General features: G+C 42.3%; 1 protein-coding gene across 1 annotated transcript; it reads left to right on the forward strand.

The window, feature by feature from the left end:
• Positions 1-809: 809 nt before the first annotated feature.
• hbs1l (HBS1-like translational GTPase) lies at positions 810-20,553 on the forward strand (the record flags this gene model as incomplete). Its single annotated transcript, XM_071531185.1, has 17 exons — positions 810-943; positions 1,588-1,653; positions 2,051-2,182; positions 2,429-2,692; positions 12,813-12,921; positions 13,360-13,607; positions 14,441-14,606; positions 14,812-14,929; positions 16,079-16,225; positions 17,076-17,150; positions 17,324-17,441; positions 18,288-18,356; positions 18,479-18,583; positions 19,076-19,166; positions 19,446-19,554; positions 19,745-19,845; positions 20,388-20,553. Coding segments are annotated over exons 1-17 (2,127 nt in total), but the record flags the coding sequence as incomplete, so codon positions are not given.
• Between the last annotated feature and the right edge of the window lie 31 nt (positions 20,554-20,584).

Below are 20,584 nucleotides of genomic sequence, written 5' to 3' on the forward strand. Positions count from 1 at the left end.
TTGTTAGTGAATTTTGTGTCTTACACAACCGCTTGATTGCATCATCATCTTCGTCATCATCATCATCATCACTGCCACCATCAACACTATTATTTCAGTCTCACCAGTAGGAATACAATATGTTGCAGGGCTTGAACAGGACCAAAATGACTAGTGAAACTTGTGTAATGACCATGGTGCTCTCCAGATTTACATACACAAGACTTAAAAACAGTTTATGTGAAACTAGTAACTGGTGAAATGTAACAAAATAGTGTATGCATTGTTATTTCGGCTGATGCTTGTGACCTTTCTGTTCCTGGACAGTCAACCTAACCACCAGGTCAGTGCTGCTCAACCATATTGCTGAAGCACATCCCTCCTCTTGTGATGATTATGGTGATTAATGGTACAATTGTAAGCTAAATGTTGGGCTAATTGCTATACTTCCTCCCTAGTATTCTTACAAATCAACTCATTCATTGCTGACAATTATTTGCTCATCAAACTGACTGAGGGTGTGTTACTCTCTCTCGAGCCTTGTGTAAAATATGAAGCTAGTTTGGCAGATCTGATCCTGGATCTGCTAGTGCAACCGCATGGGTAGAACGACAACAGGAAATTACGTCAGCGAAAAAAAAAAAAAATTCTGGCATGAAAATAACTTTTTACGTTTTTCTAGATTGTAAACCATCAAACAAAAGACGTACATGCAGGAAAAATAAATATTAACAGTACCTTTAATTTTTAAAATATTTTTTTCCTGAGACTGCAGAATCACGTTTGACCCCCTACTGCTGCACTTTCACACACACAGCAGCAGCAGCAGCAATGGCAGTTGGGCAGTGAGACACATGCTACAGCAGTCTGTGAGCCGAAAAACATTTATACTGGGGCCGAGAGAAGACACATAAAAGCAAAATGTCTCGGCACAGAAATGTCCGAGGTTACAACTACGATGAAGGTAGATAACGTAAATTAGAAGGTGTTGGTGACTGTTTTAAAGCTCAAGGCAAGGCCTCAACCCGCTAAACTCATTAGCCGGGAAGCTAAACATTCAGTCTGTATAGCTATTAGTTAGCTCAGGCAGCTAGCTGGCAAGATAATGTTGCTGTCGTGTCACTTGGCACCTGGCACAAGCCAAAGTGCACTTAAATAGATAGCTAGCTTTATTTCTATACGTTCAACATAACATTATACTGCTAGAAACCTGACACCATGTCTCTATAACTAACGTATTCCATAATGTTTATGTTTGGTACAGTTAACGTCAGCTACTTAGCTTGCTAACTTTCACCAGTGTTTTGCTTGAAATGATAACAACTTAGCGCACTCATGGATCTGCTATATTTCCACCCCCTTACATTATTACTAGGAGTATATCCTAATTGTCAGACTTATGGGTAATTACCCTAGAAAATTCCCCAGCTACCAAATTGTATGCTACCTATGCCTTCAATTTGTTAGGCACTCTGTAGAGTTGCTGACAAGGCAACTGACAGCTGTCACAAAGGGCTCTTTCTCTTTTCTGCAACCACATTATTTATGTGTGTTTGTATGAAGGACAGGAAGTGAATCACATCTGAACCTCAATTGTGTTTCCCCCAGACTTTGAAGATGATGACATGTATGGACAGTCTGTGGACGATGACTACTGTATATCACCAGCAACAGGTTGGTATCAGTGAATTCAGTATCCTAGATGGGGTTTTAGCCCTGATATGTGCTGCACGTTTCTACTCTCTTTGTATGGGAGAGACAGACCCGTTGCAAATTGTGACAGTTCAATGTTACCTTGGTATGTATGTTTGCTGTTAAACAAGGCAACGTTGAGCTGTCAGGAATTGCAATGGAGTTTGATGCAATGTTCTGTCCCAGTCAAAGAGAGAATGGCTACTTTTACGGTTTAATGAGAAAATTGATCAGTTTGTAACTTTTTTTGGTTCACCTTTTAACTGTAGGTAAAGGATTGAATTAATCACAAATGACCCTTCACTCACTTTAGCATTAACCAGATATGTGTCTTAGCTTGTAATCGGCCAATGACTTAAAAGGTTTTTGGTTTCCACAGCGGCACAGTTTATCTACTCACGCCAAGAGAGGCAAGCACCCAACGTGGAGCCTGTAGAGGAGGAAGAATATGAGGATGAGGATGTACCTATGTCACCTACCGTCAGCCATAATCTTGACCCTCTCGATCAAGGTAACGTCATCATAATTTTAAGACTGCACTGACTACACTCGTGGCCAATAAGAGAGGGCCTCTGACTCTGATTACAGATTTTAGAAATTTATTAAGATCATGTTAATTCAGTGGTTTTGTTTATTATAATCTGTGGTTCTCTTTTTCTGTGTTGTTCTGTATGCAAGCTGTACTTGTTTCTGGACCCCAAATGGGATGCGTGTGTTTCTGTGTGTTGGTGTACTAAACATGTGTTGTTCTTTGTAGCCAAGCTGTACTCGTGTCTGGACCAGATGCGGACTGTGCTGGGAGATGCAGTGCCAGACTCAGCCTTGACCCAGGCAGCCATGAGATGTGGTTTTGACCCACAGAGGGCACTGGATGCAGTCCTGGCTGAAGACACCAAGCCAGCCCCGGTCACCAGAAGTACCAATAAGGAGATGGCATCGGTACCAAAAGCTAACCAGGAGAAAGCGCCACCAGCGCAAAGAACCAGTCAAGAGGCCTCGGCTGCCCCACGCCCAGAAAAAGGTACGCCTGGAGTGGGTTGTAATTAACAAGCCAAAATGTGACCTTTTTAGTGGTCAGGAATTCTTCTCCTGGATTGAGGTACATGTTAGGAGAATAAAGTGGCCTTTAAAGGCTTTCTTGCATTATTTGGCAAACATGGGATCTGGGAATGTTATGATCCAAAATGATTCGAAAATGTGACAGAAATTTGTTCACAATGGCTTTTCATAGATCTAGTCTCCTTTGAAGAAATAATAACCCAAATAACAAATGACCTGATTCCATAAATACATTTATTATACAGTTATTTATCTAGGCAAAATAAGATCTGGGTTATTCGGTTCAGCTATTAATCAAAAATAGCATTTCAACATAGACATGTACAAATATTGGTAATGGGAATTGCCTCAGGTTAGGCCATGGAATAGTAATGGAATTTGATTACCCAGAATGCATAGGAACTATGCAAATAGTTTCAAAAAAGGGTAGAAAGTTCTTATTTCAATATCTGACTGACTGTGGGATGGCACATATTTAAAATCATACAAATACAAATGTTTAACAAAATGCCTTTTTTCTCCCTCTTCCCCCTTATTCACGGTATGATCCATCTGCTGTCAATCTCTCAATTTATCCTGTGGTCCTCCTGTCTCTCTCCTCTCGTCAACTGCGATTGGCTTTTGTAAGGTAAGGAGCCTGCTTGTCCGCTTCTCACACAGACATTGCATCCAAGACACACAGACCCCATACGGCTGGACACACACACACACAACCATGTGTGCCAGCTGGAGCGCTGAACTTGCGTGACCTCCTGGTTCAACCTAAAGCTGACCTAGTTGTTTGCACTCCTGAAAGGCAGAGTTTTATCGGGCAAGGCATTGGGTCAGGCATTAGCAGTGGTACCAGTCTGGTGCAGCTCATGTCTCAGCATGAGCAGAAGAGTCAGGGGGCGGGAGTAGTTGACACAGGGCGAGGTTTTGGCGTTTCCTCATTAGGTGCTCTCACTGCAAGTCCTAATGCACCTCCCTCCCTGACCTCTACCCCTCAGAGCAGTCTGTCATTAGGAACGTTAGCAGCTTTGAATATGTCTTCAGCATCTCTCAGTTCAGCCCCCTGTGCCCCTCCTCCCTCCCTCCTTGCAGCTTCGTTGAGTAGCCTGTCGCTCAGCAACCCCAAAGTGACAAGTTCAGGCTCTTCTCTGGCTCCTGTTCCCCCTGGGCTCAGGAGTCTCAGCTCTGTCCTCCAGAGCAGTCATTCAATCGAAATTGGGACTGGAGGCAAAGCCACAACGGCTGATCCTAAGGGAAGCCCATCATTGGCTGAACTAATCCAGGAACACTCAAACCGCAGCCCAACTCTCTATAACCCGTTTCCTGGTCCCCATAGCAACATAACTTCAGTAATGCCACAGGGTTCGGCAGCACCAGCACAGATGCTGTCACTATCTCAGCTTGCTTCACAGCACCAGAACAAGGACACACACATTCTCCCTCAGTCACAGAGCACTGAAGGACCAGCACACACACTCTCCCTTTCTAAATCAACCAACACCGGTCCTCCAGGCCTAGGCGGATCGCTCTCGCTGTCTCAGCTAGCCTTGCAGCATCAAACCAACAATCCCTTAGGTGTCTCTCAACCCCTCAGCGCTGAATCGCCGGCAAATGCACTGAACCCACCGCCTGTCCGCTCCGAGGTGCTCTCTCTGTCACAGTTGGCTTCTCAACACCGAGGCAAAGCCTCCATCACCTCAAATGGGCCAATATACTCCCTCACTTCGCTCCTTTCACCAGCAAAATCAGAGGGGGCTGGTGTGTCGGCAGGCAGTTTCGAAGACGGCGGGACCAAACGTAAGCTCCACCCAAAACCATGTTACCAAAACTCCAGACCGTCTAGGTTGGGTCAGAATATTGATTTGGCTGCGCTCATGGCCCAGTCGCCCGGCGTGGGTCCCCATCACTATGACGACAACCTCTCCTCCCCCTCCTCGCCATCTCCAGTCGCCTTGCGGTCGGGTTGTACTGTCTTTGCCCGACCATCTGTATTTGCTGAGACTTTGTCGCTTCACACCCCCAGCCAGGAGAAGAGGAAGGGGAGGATGATAAAGGCCAAAATGAGAAGTCAGAGGATACGGAGCGGTTACCAGGCCTTCCTCTACAGCTCACAGGCCCAGCTGGTCAGAGCCAAAGAGCAGCAGACCCCGCTCTTGCCAATCACACCCTTCCTCTTTGACACGCCCTCACCTGACGACATTGTTCGAGCTAATCAGAAAAAGGCTTTCACCAGGTAGAGGAACAGAAAGAAAGAGACTCTGCAAGGAACAAAGTAATGCTACTTAAGTGGCCCTGAGAAGTATTTATGTATCTCTTTTTATAGAGGCACACAAACAAGTGTATGTGTCACCACTACACATTCTGAACAATGATGCTTCACTCAAACAGGTCAAACAGGATGACAATAAAGATAGTCAGTCACTTTGGCAGCTTGAAAATGATCAAACTGAGTAACTTAGAAATTACAACTGAGTATTTTAAGAACTTTCATAGAGACTGAATTTTTTTTTCTCAGCGATTATAGGTTAGCATTTTTTGTACATTTTAACTTTTAGTCTATTTTTGTATGCTTGGATGGCCATTGGCTTTTTTTAATTGCAATTTTTGTATGACAGTAGTGTAGTCTAATCTTATCCAGGGAAAATTATAGTGTATGTGTATGTCTCATGGCATGGCCTCCTTTCTAGTTTAAGTTGCATCTACCCCATCTCAAAAGGGAAAGAAAAAAGAGGTTGATTTTGTTTGCAGGTGTGCTGCAGCTATTGGAATATGGATCAGTTAACCATTGTACTGGTTTACTGCTGCTTGTGTTTGAGATCATGGGGTAGACATTTTGGTTTGGAGGACACCTGGAGATTTTCCCATGAGCGAGCGAGAACACACGCACGTGCGTGCACCCACAAACACACACGTACACACACAACACACACTCGAGCATAGACACTCTAGTACATGTTTTAATTAATGTCTTAAATATTTAAGAAATTAGTTTAATATGGTATGCAATCACTATAATAAAAATGTATCATTGAATAGATCAAACTAAATGCCTTCAGTCCTGAGGGATAAAGGGGACTTTTTTGCTCTTATAAGTTTTTAAAATTATGATGTACAAATGGTTTTGATTGACACTGGGTGTGTCGTCACACACCACTAGAGGTTTATTTGTCAATTTTGAAATAAAGATGACCTCATTTATGTACTCTGAATACGCCTCTGTCTGGGCGTGTCTCTCTGGCTGTGTGTGTGTCTGAGTGAAAATGTGTACCTTCGAAAATCATGGTGATTTTACATACCTAATTAAAACATTAAATGATTCCTTCTTATGTGTTTGTATAATATATGAAAGTTGAGTATGTGTATGTATGAGAATTGTGTATTCAGTATAATTCTGTACTTACGGATAATGGAGGGTTGGACAGACTAATTGACATCAGGGGAGCAAAGATGTAGCCATACAGTTTTTGTGGAAGTCGTGCATGTTTTCTAAGTGAAAGGTATTGAAAACAACATTGCATTATGTATCTGGTGCAGTGTATGCATTTTTTTTTAGGTTAGGCCTAAGTCTCTTAGGGCATCTCTTCTCTTTAGAGTGAGTCATTGTTGTTGGTTTGAAATGAGAATCCTGACAGTCAAAGGATGAATGTTTAAGACCAGGTGTAAGACTGAAAAAGGATTGCTTCAAGGACTGTTAGATAACATCACATACCAACAACAGCAACTGCAAAGAGGCCTGTTATATATCCTGTCTTGTTAACCTTAAAAACAGGGAGTCCTATCACTGTTAGTGTCAAGCCTCTAGTTGTATGTCCTGTAGTTTTGAGAAAGGAGGAAAAAAAGATATGGACTAATGTCAAAAAGTCCTTCAACCATTTAGCCTCATGTTCTTACCCCACCTCATTGTTTTCTTAAATGTTAGACTGTCTTTGGAGTAGAGAGAGACGTGTGTAAACTTTGTACAGGCGCAAAAAGCCAAGCGAATTGGACCTTTAGGGTGTCAAACATAGACTAGTGAGCCTGAGGGAGAGGATAGATAATAGAGGGCTGATAGTCGTAGTGATGAGAAGTCAAGCATGAGAAGTCAAACAGGTTTTTGAGTGTACATGTAGTCACGGTAGCATTATGATGTTTGGAAATGATAAGTTATCTTTGGGATGTTGTGGTCTGTATATACTGTATATATATTTGTGTGTGTGTAATGTTATGCTTGTGTTTCAGATTTTGCTCAGTGAATTTCTCGAAATGGCAAAATGTCTGCTGCTAAAAAAAGTGTGTGTGTCCAGCTGTTGTTTTGGCCTGTTCTCTTGAGGCGAGTGAGTGTGTGGGTTTCAGCAGGAAGCTCTACTCTGGGAGAAAATGCCACCCGAAGTGCACATCAACTGAGTACACCGTTCACTTTACCGTTCACACTCTCTCTCTCTCTCTCTCTCTCTCTCTCTGTCTCTCTCTCTCTCTCTCTCTGACACCACCTACGTAGGAAAATCTGATCATGTCTCTCAGCTTTCACAGCTTTGTCGAAGGCTTTGACAGATCAAATCATTTTGTGTCTTTGCAGCCTCTGCCTTTTTGCAAGGCACAAACATTGTTGCACAAACATGGTTCTTTTGTTGCATTGTGGTGCAAACATTGGAAAATGTCATTACTCCCTACAAGACTGGTCAAAACATAAAGTGTGTGTGCATTTGGACTGATACCATTAATGCTTCTGCTTTGTGGCGGTGTGGTACTTTTGCAGTAAAAAAAAAAGCCAGAGAAAGGAAAAATTGTTTATGTTCAGTGGTTAAACTGTAGCTCAAAGAGAAAAATCTGTCTTTCTTCTTCTAGGCCAATCTTGTGTTTGTGAACAGCAAACAAAGCTGCATTTATAATAGCAAGAAAGACTAAAAGAGTTAGTGATACAGTATTTTGGGTTCTATTGAACTTAAAAGCTGAAATTAAATACTAATATTCCTCACAAAGCATTGATATAGCAATTAGCAGTCATGTACAGTCCCCTCAGAAAGTATTCTGACTTTCCGTATTTTGTGTTTGGATTGAACTGAGATTTGTTTTTGTCAACGATATATACAAAAAACCCATAATTACAAGTTTATTGAACACGAAATACAGAAGTATCTCAAGTAAGTAAGTATTCAACCCTGAGTCGATATTTGGCAGAGGCACCTTTGGCAGCTGTGGGTGTTCTTCGATACGTCTGTATGAGCTCGTATGTCCTAGCCACCCTAGGACTTTCACATCCTTGCTTTGAAGCCGTTCAGCATTGATTAGTCATTGATTTGTCATATTGGAATATAAATCGTTGACCCAGTCTTAAGGACTTAACTGCACTCTAAAGCAGGCTCTCCTCAAGAATGTGCCTGTATTTACTGTAGCTCCATTTATTATTCAACTGTTCAGAGTTCAATTTCCATTTCATCCGCCACAGAATCTTCAGCCTCACGCTCTGAGTCGTTCATGTGTCATTTTGGACACTCCAAGCATGCTGCCTTGTCCAATCAATCATTGCCACGGATGAATTATTTTTAAATAATTTGAAAAAAATTGAAATAATAATACACTTTGATATTATAAGTTATTGTGTGTAGATCGGTGACAAAAATACAAATTTAATTCAATTTTCAGGCTGCATAGAAGAGAATCTTCAGGTCATTGACAGTGTGACTCAAAAGTGACTGTGGTGAGTAGGTGGGTGGAGAGCAGCAGGGGACGTCTTCAAAGTTGTCACCCTGTTAAGTGTTGAGTGGTGGTATTGACACTGCGCGTGTTTGTGTGTGACTCATCCTGAAAGGGGTCAGATGGGTCCCACTCAGAGCTTTTCCCTCAGCCAGCAGTCACATTTCCTCTAATCATTTTCATTATTTTCATCAATTTTCCAAATGTGGTCTGTCAGACCATTCCCAGCACCTATAGTTTGAGGCTCACTGGTGAATCAGTTGATTTCGAAGACTCATTTTGATTGCCAGAGTCAGACAAAAATGATCCTAGCTCAGCATTCTTACTCATTTTGGTCCAGATTCTGGTATCTGTGAGTCAATCCATATGACGACATACTATCAGTAAAAGAGTAACTTGTTGGTCTAGCTGTGAGGCCACATCTTCATGAGAGGATCCCACTTATCAAACTGAACAGGTAAAGTCCACAACTCATCAGTGTACACAGTATTAAGTCAAGTCATAGTCAAGCATTAATCAAGCAGTTGTTAATCAAGTTAGATGGCGGTTTTGTTATGTATTTTTTTTATTTATCAGTGGACCTATAGAGTTTTGTTCAAATCAGTGAGTGAAGTGTAACATAGTTATTAGTCACTCAGCCTTTAGCGGCCTCAAGTGGTAGGGAGAAGAATTCTCCTTCAACAATTCTCTCTTCCACTGATGACTCTAAAAGCAGTTAATGAAATTCAGTTCGGTTTAAAAAAAATATTTGATCGAAGCGTTGTTTTTTTTCAATGCAAATTCAGTGCATGGTATGGTGTGTTATCAATGCATTCCAACTTGGAATTAAGTGAGATATTGAAAAATATTGATGGATTTTAACACTTTGAGTTAAAGAGTTGGTTTGGCTATAGCATCTCTCTCCATCGCTCTCTCATGTCTCTCTCTTTCTCTCTTAGGTCTCTCTCCCTCTCCCTCCCACCACCACCTTGCCCTACTAGGCTGTCAGAAACCCCTTCTACTTGCTCTTTCAACCAGAGCCCTTGTTACTTTTAGGTTTGCGTGCACAATTGTGTGTATTTTGGGGGGTAGTATTTGCATATCCTGGGCTGAGCCCTCCTTCCATCCTGTGCTCAGTTGGGCCCTCAGGCCAAGGCGTACAGGTGACTCACCCACTCGGAGTCACTCCAAGGGTCTCCTATGCCAGAGAAATCCTGGATGGGAGGACACCAACTGTTTACCTGCCAGTCTAAACAGTCTAAAGGCATCCTGGTCTAAGTCTCAGAACCTGGTTGCCCTGTCTTGTTGCTCAGACCTCCCTCCTGTCAAAGCTGCCCCCAGGGTAGCCCAAAAATATTATCTGACAGTCAAGTTGTTTGCAGAGCCATTAAAGTGTTTGACAGAGGGACCTGTCCGGTAGTTAAAAAGGGGACTGTTTATTACTTCAGAATAATCAGTAGAATCAGTAGGGTTGGCGTGTCTGTTTTACCCCAGGTTAAAATATTGGTTTGAAAAAAAAACCCCTTAAGTAGTACAGCTGACACTGTCGGGGGATAATTTTCAGTTGGTGCTCTAGATTGCTAGTTTTTATGTTGTGGTTTGGTTTAAGGTTTTTGTTTTGGGCCTATTTGATTAGGTGGATACGGTTTGATTAGTTCTTAATTATTCTCAGTGGCTTGATTGAGTTAATTTGTTTCACAGCTGAAGTTCCATAACAGTAATTTGCAAGCTGGTCAGTGCAGTATAACACAGGTGGTAGAAACCTCCACGTCACTAGACTTAGGACAAGAAACTCCCCAACACCCAGCTGCAGGACTAACGGAAATTCCCCAGAGAGCATTTTTCCATCTGATGATGCCGATTGCTGTAGGAAGGCTAACTGTTTCAGACCTAAATATATATATTTTTTTTATCTAGAATTGCACTGACCATACACAAGGCTAGTGATACATTCCTATTACTATAGTTACTACTATAAGCCATCTGATGCAACGGCCGGCAGTTTCTTACTAACCATGCAACCATTTTTTATGAGGACCTGTTTGACTGACATTGCCCTGGCTTTCCCCTTTTTCCACCTTTCAAAGGGATGTAGACAAGTGCGTGGGAATATATGTAGTTGCTGCTATTTTATTAAAAATTGTGTTGCTTTTGCCTGCAGTGCACTGCCTGGCTTGTGAATCAGTGTTTCAGAATGAGAGGGACTTTTTTTTTTCTAATGCAGAGCCAGTCATTCAGAGATAGCTTGGTTAGAGAAAGTCCATTAATAATTCTCATGAATCACACCTCATTTTCCCTCAGGGTTTTTTTTATTTTTTATGTTAAGATGAGTAAACTGTATATGTGTAAAAGTGTTTCTTTGCATGTAAACAAAAGGTACTAGCACAAATTATATTCCTTCTTAATCACACACACAAAAGAAGAAGTGAGCAAAATGACAATTCCTTACCACCACCACCACTCTGCCAAATTGGAACAAATCAACCATTTTCAGTGTTTTTATGTGTGTGTGCGTGCATATCTTTCAGTTCATGCAAGTGCTCTTCAACCATTTGTGTGTGATAATACACACATACGCACTCAGCCTGGTGCTTCACTGAGATCTCAGCCTGGTACTTTGCTGAGGTGACACCTTTTCAAAAGAATCATTCCGCGAAATGCTGTGTCACACTGCTCTATTTATGTGGAGACGGGATGCAACGGCCACTTCTGAAATTAACCCTTTCTGAACCAGGATGTCACCGCTACACACACATTCTCACACACATAAACACACACACACTTACACAGAGTCTGCAGTAGGCTTGGTTGTACAGCCCAGTCTAAATGAATCAGTAGCAGGTTGATATGACTGGGACTGCTGGCCATTTGGGACAGGGATGACAAAGCAATGACCTCAGCAAGTCTCACTACTGCAGAATATGGACTACCAATCAGATAGGAGGCTCAGACTGCAACTGATTGCAACACATGGTCACACAATAGCATGTATACTTTCTATACCAGGAAAGCACATGAGCACTAACAGGAAAATACAGTTATGTACTTTATAACCATTACCCCTGGATGACTCAGTTGACACAGTAGTAGTCTTTATTGTTGAATAGACCACCGAGGTATTTTATGTTACCATAGTCAGGCACCTTATCAGAGGCTGCCAATGCAAGGAAAAATGTGTTTGCCTGTGTAATTCATTTTGTGAAGGACCATATGTGCATGTTTTAGCCCATTTACTACAATTCACGCATACTTAACATTACCACCGACCATTTTCCAAAGTATACCATACTTTTTTAGATGTCTTAATCATAGATCTGAATGCGTTTCTCCTACCTGCCAGGTCAGGCCGCAATTCGTTTCCATTCATATCAGTACGGTACGAAAATCAACCTTCAGAGACTTCAGAAACTTGCTTGCGATAGGTTCCATTACAGTGAACATCGCGCCTGGGTTTATTTTTGTCAAAGTTACTTTGTTGTTGTGTGGTAGTTTAGTTCAATGTCCGCATTAATTTGAATACCTTACACATCTACCGGTGCATTCACATGCTGCTGGGAAGTTCCAACATGTGAATGCAGATGACAAACGATAAGCAAACATGGGCATTGTGAAAAGCACAATATGGATTTGGCTTCTTGCTTTTAAAGTTTGTCTGGCTAACTACAAAGTAGGAAATTCCTTTTTCCAATTTATCGATTGCACATGAATGCAGCGTTCCTCTCTGTTGCACTCAACAGAATGTATGACTCCGCCAGAAAATAGTCTCTGAAGAAAGGATTGTTTTATGAACTAAATTCAAATGTCTGCTTCTAAACCTGGGCATGAATGTTAGCCGGAGCAGAAGGTTCAGGCCTATCACATGAACGTTTGAATAAAAAAAAAAAATGGGAAATCGAGTAAATATTAAAAAATCTAAAAAATAAAGTGTGGTATGCTTTGAAAAATAGTCGGTGGGTATGCGTGCAGTCTCATGGCGTAGGGCTGCATAATCAGCATTCCCACAGCTAGAAAAGCAGAAACCAAGTGTAATCTGTGTACAGAAACGCACAGCCTGGAGCTGTCACATTGACTGTGAATTGGCAACTGACTTTGTGAAAGTTTGTCTAAACTTTTAAATCCAGCTGTTCTTTACATAATATTTGTGCTGTTGCTGTGAGCCAGAAAAGGTACTCTTATCTTTGGAAAATCATCTCGGTAAAGAGTAGGGAGTGGGTGAAACTTTTCTGTCTTGTTTCTAAGGCTGTGGGAAATAGTAGTGAATGTTTACCAATGAAGATAAACTGTCCAGGGTATTAAAGTACCATATTTTGAAGCTGAAATTAATTAGCTGTAGTAAAGAATCCTTACACCATACATTCCTTTTAGACGTGTTAGCTGCAATGAGTCATGAATGCATTTGTCTGTCAGCGAGTGTGCATCTGTTCCTCTTTTCCCTTCAGCTAAAGGCAGAGATGTGTCTCAGAACAAGCTGGATTCAGAAGTGGTACCCAAAGTGGCCCGCATGACTGTCTCTGGCAAGAAGCAGACCATGGGCTTTGATGTGCCCAGGTACCTAGCACACAAACACACACACACACATACAGGATGCTTTAGTGTCTTGGACTAAGTTCCCAGAAAACAGTAAAAACATTTCCTCCCACTATTTACATTGAAAATCACTTGGCCTCTGGCAAGACAGTTTATGGTTAGGTTTACATACACGCTACTGCTGAATTTCCTAGCCATGAAAAATGAAAAGCAGTTAAATCATACCATTGGATGAACTGTTGATATGCTCAAAACATCACTCAGAAGTTTTAATGATCTGGTCCAGTGTGGTTACCATAGTCCAGTCGAGGAGTTTTCTTTTATACGAGGCCATCTAGAATAAGAATACCAGTAGGAGTATCAGTAGTAGCAGAAGTAGTAGTAGCAGAAGTAGTATCAGTGCTACTAATTATAAGGCTTTCTATCAGTGTGGTAAAACTCTGTCACTTCTCTCCTCAGCACAGGGGAGAATGGCGTTGTCACCGCCTCAGTCCGGCGAGGTGGCAGCCCTGAAGACGGGACCGTGACACCAGAGCCCACCTCCAAACGTCCTGAGACCCCATCTAAAGGGTCAGGCGGAGGGGACGAGCCCCCCGCGGCGCCCACCCCAGGCCGCACCCCGGGGAAGGCCAGGCAGCAGATCAATGTCAAGGCAGAACTGGAGAAGAGACAGGGGGGCAAGCCTCTGTTAAACTTAGTGGTTATAGGTACAAAACCTCACTCTCAAGTTTCAAGTTTAGTTCAGTTGAAAGCACATTGTACATCAAGGTTTCAACACAGTTACAAAAGGATAGAAACAATGGATTGTGAACAAAACAAAGACAAAAAAAACAATGTTGATAAAACATTCTTTCTTACTTAAGGCACACACTAGTCTACATTGAAATACATTCAGGGAAGTTCTGCTTACTTTCTTTTTCTACACACACCATTTTTGATATATGTATTAGAAATGTATCAGATGCAAATTGGACAGTAGGTAGGCTTATGCAGTCATTTTTAATTTATTTTTTACCTGTGCATTTGTCGTGTGTATTTGTACTAAATGAGGCATATTGTAGAAACACATGCAGCACAATGCAGTTGCACAGTCAGATTCTCTCATTTTCAGCTACACCAGAAAAAGTGACTAGGTACTTTCAGAAGTGCAGATGATTGTTTCCCACAGCCTGTGAAACCTTTCGTTTTGCCACGGGTCTTTTCCCTTCCCCCACTCACCGTCAATCCTTATTTCCACTTCTATCTCACTCTGCTTGTGCAATTCTATTTCTTTTCTGCTCTTCTCTGTGGCTTCCCCTTTTCCGTCTGTTATCTTCTCTCCCTTCCTGTACCTGTCTCATCCCTCCTGTCATATCCTTCCTCTTTCTCTCTCTGCCTGTCTTCACCCCTCCCTTCATCCCTCCTTGCCTTCCCTTTAGCCCTTACTCTCTTACCCCCCCCCCATCCCTCCCAACCTCTCTTCCTCCATCCATACCTCCCTCATCTCATTCCACCCCTCTCTCCCCTTGGCATCATTAAATCATTCCCTCCCTCTCTGCAGGCCATGTGGATGCAGGTAAGAGCACCCTGATGGGCCACCTGCTGTATCTGCTGGGCAACGTCAACAAACGCACCATGCACAAGTATGAGCAGGAGTCAAAGAAGGCCGGCAAGGCCTCCTTCGCCTACGCCTGGGTCCTGGACGAGACCGGCGAGGAGAGGGACAGGTACATTTAGGCGTGTGACAATACACACACGTAGGAAAACACAGATGAACATATAAATGCACACATACAGTGTGTATATACACAAAAAAGGCTCTCACACTGCATTATTGTATACAAAACACCTCATTGCAGATACATTTTTTTGTGTGGTCACATGGGTACACAAATAAAAGCCCATCAATTATTTATGCGTGCTTTGTTCCAGAGGTGTGACGATGGATGTGGGCATGACCAAGTTTGAGACGGCCTCTAAGGTGGTGACCCTGATGGACGCGCCGGGACACAAAGACTTCATCCCCAACATGATCACAGGAGCTGCACAGGTATGCCACGCAAAACCTTCTCCTAACTAGGAACTGCCAAAATCCAATCAGCCTATGCAGTGTAGAGAGAGAGTAATATTTATCTTTTTATTGATATTAATGATTTTTGAGCCTCTGCCATTTCTACACTTGCACAGACATTGAGTCCTACCCACCACCGTGAATATATCAGTACGGTGGACTTTATTCAGATGGACTTTATTGATCCTTGAGGGGAAATTAGGTGTCTATCTGAGCTTTGTAAACCTCAGCTTCATGAGAATGGTTCCTGTCCTCAGCATACCACACCCCTCAGCCTGATTTGAAATAACTTCTGTGGTTTTGGGTGTAGGTGACACAAGGTGTTTTTGCAAGCATGGGTGTGCTTGCCTTGTCTGTGTTTTGGGCCACCAATGTAATTTCTCTTTTCACCAGATGACTGTCAGCTTTCGTTTAGCCATCACGTTTAGCCTCATCATGTAGTGACTATGGGGTTTCTGTAGTGAGTAAAGGAGGGCATTCAATGTCGCACACCAGGGGCTTCAGAGGATGTCTCACACCCAGGTCTCCTCCCAGGGAAAAAACCTGTAAATACCGACATTGATTCTGACATTAATAAACAAGAACTTGACAAATAATTTAGTATATTGTGAATTTGTTGTGAAATAGGGGTACATGTGCACAGCACCCCTGTAAGGAAGGTTTTGAGTGTGTCTGCATGTGTGAGATAAAGGGAAATACTTGGGGTTTTTTTTTATATGTGCATACATTACAATATATATCTAGACTTTTCTAGTATGTGTGTTTATGTCACACACGGCGTCCCGTTTTGCCTTGACATTGATCTTGTGTCATTTTTTTATGTTTTGGCTCCAAACTATGAGGTTAGGCTACATTTTCTTTTGAGGATATTTTACAGCCATATGTGCCTGTAAAAAAGGACCTATACAAAAGGTGTGAAGTTCTTGAACTGAAAGGGCTTAAAATGCTTTCAAATTAAAGCTCTTAAAGACAATCTGCACTTAAATCTCATAGTCACCGTCTCATTTCACATTTAAAGTATGTAGTCAAAACATCAGAATGCAGCTGTCCAATGGAGCGCAGTGTATGTGTGTGAGCGTAATGCTTCTGTCTTGCTTAATATGCGTCGTTCTCCCTCCCTCTCTCCAGGCTGACGTGGCGGTGCTTGTGGTGGACGCCAGCCGAGGAGAGTTTGAGGCGGGCTTCGAGGCAGGCGGTCAGACCAGAGAGCACGGCCTGCTGGTCCGTTCGCTGGGCGTCACTCAGCTGGCTGTGGCCGTCAACAAGATGGACCAGGTCAGACCAGCCACACAGCCCGCCTCCGCATTACTGACATACAGCAGGGATGCTGTTAGGGAAACAGTACACATACACTCAAAAGCCCTATCTGGATGACATTAGGGCAACATTTGATTCTTAACATCTTAGAATAAAATATATACCTACAATATTATTCCCCCACATCATTGAGGAGGCATTTCATGACTTTTGAATGCAGAAAAACAAAAAAATCAAAACACATAACCCAAGTGGAGTTTGCTTTTAGCGAGTATCCACAGCAAGAGTCGAAAATGGGAGGTACTTTAAAAATATATGCGGATTCTGACAAAAAGACATATAACTTCCGAACGGATTCACGTAACAGCATCAACCTCTGTGGCCTATCAGCAGACATAAGAAGAGGCAAACCGTCCATTATTGGCCCAATCAAACAACATGGGGACACAGGAGAGCTAATTTCCAGTTTAGATATAACTGCCCTGCCAATTTCTCCAAAACTTGGTCCAGTGGTAGAAGGGCAGCCCTAATGGCCACTGAACAAATGCGGTGCTGATCGGCCATGTGGTGTTGAGATAACTGGCTAAAATGCTTAAAAGTGGCAAGAATCCTAATGTGAAACAATTTTGTAATGGGGCATGGAAGAAATGATTAACTTTTGGGGAAAATCCGGCATGTGGAGCTGGCATATATTAACAATTACATAGTGTTGGTGGAGGTATGCGTTCTACTGAGTGCCATCCTTTTTTTGGGGATTTTGCCCTACAGTCACTGGCATGTGGCTGAAAGCATTCAAAGCATTGCTGGAGGTAAAGTTTCTGTGTGTGTATTTTTTGCCTGTGTGTATGTATGTGTGTACACAAAACAGGTGAACTGGCAACAACAGCGGTTCCAGGAAATCCTCTCCAAACTTGGCCATTTCCTCAAGCAGGCAGGCTTCAAGGTGAGTTGGCACCAAATCTGACTTGACTGCCTAGGAGGTTATTACACAATTTGTCACCACTTTTTTTACCACATCAAATAAAAAATCAGGTTCTCTTTGGCCAAGAGAAAGTATTCCCTGTAGCATATTCCCTGCTGGATTGTGTTTCATCCAGTGTTTTTCTGTTTTTGCAGGAGACTGATGTCTTCTACATCCCCACCAGCGGCCTGTCAGGAGAAAACCTCGCCACCAGGAGTTCTGTTCCTGAACTCACCTCCTGGTACTCCGGACCCTGCCTGCTGGAGCAGATTGGTAAGGCACACTGGCGTGGATCAAGCTCCCCAAAGGGTTTGCTGTCTATTGACACTTAGACCCAAGTTTCTCTGCTAAAAGACAGAATGTAAAAACTGAAATAGCATTTCTGCTGTATGTTCATAATGGTTCATTTGCAAATGTGTGAACAGATATGGCAATCTTCAGATGTTCTTGTGCATGTTAAGTGTGCTGCATTAAATGTTAAATTGGTTGGTTGGTTTAAAAACATTAAACCATCTTTACAAGTCATCTAGTCTAGTATTGAGTCTTAAAATTTTGTTTTTGTTAAAACACATGAAAAACATCTGACAACGGGGTGACATCATTTCTACTGCAGTTTCACCTGTTTTGAGAATTTTCTTGAAACAAGTGACATCTTGAAATATCAGTCCACTAAAAACAAGATAATGACACTTGATTCAAGAAAGTTCTTGAAACAACAAATTTGCCTCAAAACGTGAAGTCATCCCCAGTAGGAGATTTTTTTCAGTTGTTTTAAGAGAAATATGATTTTAAGACTCTGATTTAACACTAGACTAAATGACTTAAGATGGATATTATTTGCAGTGTGCCCCAATCATAAATGAGAGAAAATGATGATGATGATAGTTTCTAAGTGTTTGTGTGTCAACAGTGTTACTGTCAGTATAGAAAGTGCTGATCCAGACTGATGTCTTGTGGTGATGAGGCCACAGCATTACTCAACCAGTTACAGAGAAAGTGATTCATTTTCACTGGACACCAGACTTATGGTGGTATTCACTCATTCTGCCGGTTCTCATGGTCTTCTTCCTCTTTACTCTTTCCCGTCTGCTGTCTTCTTTTTTTTCCCCTCTCTTAAAGATGCCTTCAAGCCCCCTCAGAGGTCTGTAGACAAGCCTTTCAGACTGTGTGTTTCAGATGTGTTCAAAGGTAAAGTCACAGACACAGAGACTCGTATACATATGTGATTCTGTTTATGCCCCTGGTCATTCCATCAGTTCCTTCGGTGTTTTTATGAAAGAGATGGCTAAAGTCGCGTTCTCTGTTCCCAGACCAAGGTTCAGGCTTCTGTGTAACAGGGAAGATCGAGGCTGGATATATTCAGACCGGAGAGAGAATACTGGCTATGCCTCCCAATGAGACCTGCACTGTCAAAGGTACGCCAGCACTGGTTTGTCTGTGTTTTTCACCAGTCCCTAAAGGACGGGACTCAGCCTTGGTGCTAAAATGGCATAGTGGCTGACCTTGGTACTTCAGCTTAAATTCTCCGGTAGTCCAGAAGGCATTTTCCCAATAGGTGGCATAAGGAAAAGGAAATAAATAAAAATAAACTATTGTATTTGCTCCAAGGGCGGCCGGACAACACAGACCTGGAAGCATGAAGGGCAAATATTTTCAGCATATGCGCTGTGTGAGCAAGTTACGTTGAAATGAACGGGCAGCCATTTTACCATACCTTATACAGATGTCTTGATGCATGCATGGCTTTTCCTACTATGAGTGAATAACATGTCAGCATCAAGCATAGCTGCATCTGAATGTATCTTAGGTGGAGAACTTATGAAGTGAGTGGTGCTCTTTCTGGTGACACAACACTGCCATCCTGTGGCAGCTGGGTGACCTACACACTCTCCATATCTGTACTGTAGGAATCAGTCTTCATGATGAGGCTCTGGACTGGGCTGCAGCAGGAGACCATGTCAGCCTGACGGTCACTGGCATGGACATCATCAAGATCAAGTAAACCTCTTACAATCCAGAAGATAATCTGTAATAGTGCTAACACTGGCCTTTATCTTAAAGGTTTAACTTAACCATGTTCTTTGTTTCATGTTAAATGAAGATGATTCGGTCTAAATTTTGACATGACATACCTTTCATTTAGTATTAGTAGTGGCCAGTATTTGTGTAATATAACCAGTAAAATGTAGCCTCTCTCTCTCTCTCTCTACTTGTTATGTCTATTTTATTATGTTGAGATTATGTGATGTTTATTTAGTGTTTGTTGCTTCCCTCCAGTGTGGGCTGTGTGTTCTGTGACCCCAAGGAGCCCATCAAAGTCTGCTCCCGCTTCAGAGCCCGAATCCTCCTCTTTAACATCGAGGTCCCCATCACACAAGGCTTCCCTGTGAGTGCACACACACAAACACAGACACATACTACTAAGATTTTTTTTAATGTTAATTGCAAATAAGTTCTGCATTACATGTTTGCAACTGTGTTTCTGATTAATTTTGTGCAGATGATTGTATATGTGTTTGTTAATTGTGTGTGTGTGTGTGTGTGTGTGTGTGTGTGTCTGTGTGATCTTTGTGTAGGTACTGTTGCATTACCAGACAGTCAGTGAGCCAGCCACCATAAGGAAGCTGGTCAGCGTTCTACACAAAAGCAGCGGCGAGGTCCTCAAGAAAAAACCAAAGTGAGTGGAGGGAGGCATTATGTTGTGTTTTGTACTGTAAATGTAACAAATCAAGCCTTTTTTTTAATGTTCTGTAATCTGGCTGTGAAGAGTTAGTCTGAAGCAATTTTTTTCAAATGACAAAGTGAATGAAGCACCAAAGCTGTAGGTAGGAATGAATAGAGCTACCTTCAGTTGGTGACCTCAAAATGTTTTTCAGGTGCCGCCTCAACACGGCTGATGCCATTTTTTGCTAAGATAGTCTTTTCAAGGGAATGCACTTCAACCATTAATTGCACTTTTACTGCAGAAATTTTTTCACTTCAAAACTTGGCAAGGGTAGTTTTCATGCAATAAACACACAAAAAACAGCTCTTTGCATTTTTCTCCACAATCAGTCCTCACACAGCTTTTTCATAGGCGATGAACACAGAAAACACCACAAATTGCCTTTCAGTTCTTAGTACTTAAAGCTGCAAAATCAAGTATTTTTAGTTAGAGCAATTGAAATGAAATCCTGGAGGGTGTGGTATGGTGGCTTATTGTGTCTCTTGCCTGTTAAGGTGTTTGGGGAAGGGTATGAATGCCATTGTGGAGATCCAGACCCAGAGGCCGGTGTCACTGGAGCTGTACAAGGACTACAAAGAACTGGGCCGCTTCATGCTGCGCTACGTAGGTTCCACCATTGCTGCAGGGGTCGTCACTGAGGTAAAGTGGAACAAAACAACTGTACTGATGCCTGCAGAAGTCATCTAATGAG

The sequence above is a fragment of the Centroberyx affinis genome, unplaced genomic scaffold, assembly GCF_046629955.1.
Source record: "Centroberyx affinis isolate AG114_WGS23_722 - 3 ecotype Tasmania unplaced genomic scaffold, CSIRO-AGI_Caff_v1 ptg002049l_1, whole genome shotgun sequence".
Taxonomy (NCBI): domain Eukaryota; kingdom Metazoa; phylum Chordata; class Actinopteri; order Beryciformes; family Berycidae; genus Centroberyx; species Centroberyx affinis.